Genomic DNA, 3,228 nt, shown 5'->3' with positions numbered 1-3,228 from the left:
AGCCGAATCATCCTCATTGAAACTTTCATCATCATGTGAATTTTCATCATGAAGCCAATCACCATGTAACACCTCACTATCCCTAGATAGGTGAGAAAGCATTACATCTCTAGGTACAATAGTTATAGGCACAGTAAAAATCGGATCATCAAAACTTTTAGACAAAGGATCGTCACCATCATAAAGTGGCCAAGTAACCATAGTATCAGGCCGAAAACCACCCCAGGTGAAGCAGCACCAATATCATGAATCTCATCACCCTCCCAAACATCAAGCTAGTGCACCACACCGGCAACATCCGGGAAATCAAGACAGTCCGAAGAGGCAACAGCAATCGCACAACCCTTCCCCAATGGACTCAGAGCAAAGGGCTCAACAACTTCCTCATTTAACAAACGGGGCATAATAACACGTAGAACAATATTCGACGGTATAGCATTATGACTAACCACCACGGGAAAAATCACATTATCACTTACCACTATATCACCCTCACTACCATCAATAGCCACATCCATAGCCAGTTGGTTAACACCACCCAATTTATCAAAAGAAACCAACATATTATCAGAAGGGCCCACAATATGAGAACCGGCCAAGGCAACACCTGGAGAAGGATCCAGATTGCCCACCAACTTCCCCACCGAAACAGGAAAGCCAACATCACGAGAGCTCACATTACCACAATCCTCATTGTCAATAGCTAAATCATTCAAAACTTGAGGCATAACCACTTCCGGCATAATAGGATTCAGCAGGACAAGGGCTGCAACCTTCCTCAACAAAGGATGCAATTTAACACAATCAGAGTTTTTATGACCCACCTCTTTGCAATGAGAACAAAAACTAGGCAAACCTTCCATAACAACCTTTTGAATATAACACAAACTATCAGGACCAAGCCAAACTGAATGGGGGTGAGATTTAGAAATGTCCATTTCCACAAGAATACGAGCCACAAAAGGACGAGAACCCACCGCAGTGTTATTATCCGATTGAATAGGCCGACCAAAGATAGAACCTAAGCCGAAGAGAATGCGCGGGGAGAAAAGGTGGGGATGAAGTTCAGGGAAAGAAAGCCACACGGGGACGATAGGAGATTCTTCCGACAAGTCAAGGTAAGGGTTCCATTTAATAATCTTCATAAAGCACCCAAATATAAAGTAAGATCTGTGAGCAAAAATTCTACCATAATCGAGGTCATTGGCAAGCTTGATCAAAACATTATTCGGATTCAAAATAGTGACCGTGAACTCGCCAGAAAGTTTGAGGTTGAAAAAAAAAAATTCTAATCGCATCAAGCACTGGCCGGCGAAGCAAAAACTTCCCAACCAACGCATATTCAAAGGGCTTAGCAAGATGAAGCGCCTCACTCTCAGAAATCCAAAGCGCTGGCAACCCCCTTAGAATACATAAAACTTGTATGTTATGTATGCATGACATGGTTTACGTATGTATGTCCCAATGTCATCTTATAACTTCAGTTCTACTTAGACCTCCACTTGATCACCTTATATCTATTCAGAATAGATATAAGAAATACCAAATTCTCTTTATAACTTCACTTTCATTTATACATCCAATTATTCATCTCACATCTATTCAAGACAACAATAAAAACAACAAGCCTTTATCCCACTACGTGGGGTCGGCTACATGAACCAATTTTCTCCATTGTGTTATGTTAAGAGTCAAATTTTTATTTAAATCTAATAAAAAGTCATTTCTAATATTTTTCTAAAGAAGTCTTTTTAGGTCTAGTGGACAAATTAAATGATGATGTTTGTACCTCTAATTTGATATTTAATATTTCTTAGACAAATTCACATAAGTAGTGATAATTATTTGAAGAATAAACTAATATTGTATTATCAATTTGAGGAAAGAAATGAATTATTTTGTATTCAAACTCGGCATAGAGAATGTAAAAATTATCCTTATGGATAAATTTAACATTCACCTATCGTTTTAAATATGAAATTAACCCATAATAGGCTTTAGTCGACATCTAGAGATTTTTCCCCTCTCTTAGCAAACTAAGACATTATTTATTTTATACTTGAATCTTGGGTTGCTATAGAGGCAAGCCATACAGTCAATTACATCTCCAAAGAGAACTTTTGATTAAAGTGGAGGTTAGACTCATTTTGATTTTAACATATAATAAAGTTGTCTTATATATATATATATATAAGTAATTTGACTTTACATTTAAGTGACGCAAACGAGAAGACTCGCAAAAAATCTAAATTTTTCTTGTTTATATTACTTAGCTAAATTTTCTAACTACTAAAGAAATTTTTGCAACATAACGACCTTATACCAACAAGGAAAGCATAATATCCCCTATGCTAATGGAGACCCCGCTACCTTGTATGTATGAATGAATAGGTAAAGCGAATGGTGTCTATAGTACCCAAAGCTATAACATCCTAAAAGTATTATATATGTTCCTACAAAGTATGAAACATGCACACTGAGGAAGATCTAAGAAAAGTTGCTACCCCCTCATGCAAATTATCATATACATGCAAGTAATATAGGAAATGATGCATAGAAGAGAATTATATAAATAAAAAAAATATTCATTTATTGATTTAGAGATTTACAATAGACTCAGACTCTACAAGAAAGTAAGGTGGCCAAGCTCCACCATAACAAACATGGGTTTCTAAACCTACCATATATATAAAACCAAATACATCTTCTTATGATCTTTAAGCTTCAAGTTTTTTTGTAGAATTTCAAAAGAGATTATACTCCAAATGAGAGGACATCGTCTTTTGGAGACCCCACATGTATATATAAGCAGGTGTATTTAATTATTTTACAACTCAGGACACTGTAAAACTCGATCTATATATAAATTATGATTTACAGACACTTATACATATATACAGTAGTTCCTAGGTACATTTTATATTATATGTAATATAAAATATGCAGAGCAGTTGTGCAATCATCTAATGCTTCTAACGTAATTTCTAAAGAGCCTAAGTGCACCAACATAAATTTAAATATGACAATCCATAGTGCTAATTTTAAATAAACAAATATAGCGTGCTCTCGATAAATAATTAACACCACCAGCCTACCCTAGGCTAGAGTTGATTGTCCTAGCAAACTATCTAAATGTCACAACCCAACTAGATCTAGACATGTATTATCATGTTGAGCTATGATAGATAAATCATAATATCTAGTTTTGGAATTATTACAAGTTTTCTA

The 3,228-nt window shown here is 35.5% G+C and overlaps 1 protein-coding gene across 1 annotated transcript; it reads right to left on the bottom strand.

The window, feature by feature from the left end:
* Positions 1–275: 275 nt before the first annotated feature.
* On the bottom strand, positions 276–1,340 carry LOC110109999. Its single transcript, XM_020841266.1, has one exon. It carries the CDS (start codon positions 1,338–1,340, stop codon positions 276–278), a length of 1,065 nt encoding a protein of 354 aa, XP_020696925.1.
* Between the last annotated feature and the right edge of the window lie 1,888 nt (positions 1,341–3,228).

The sequence above is a fragment of the Dendrobium catenatum genome, unplaced genomic scaffold, assembly GCF_001605985.2.
Source record: "Dendrobium catenatum unplaced genomic scaffold, ASM160598v2 fragScaff_scaffold_1676, whole genome shotgun sequence".
NCBI classification, from domain to species: Eukaryota; Viridiplantae; Streptophyta; class Magnoliopsida; order Asparagales; family Orchidaceae; genus Dendrobium; species Dendrobium catenatum.
Note: the sequence above shows the minus strand (reverse complement) of the source record. Positions and strands in the feature narration are given on the sequence as shown.

What these genes read in the sequence shown, in the direction of transcription:
- LOC110109999 (XM_020841266.1), bottom strand. Translation starts at nt 1,340, where the DNA reads ATGCGTTGGTTGGGAAGTTTTTGCTTCGCCGGCCAGTGCTTGATGCGA.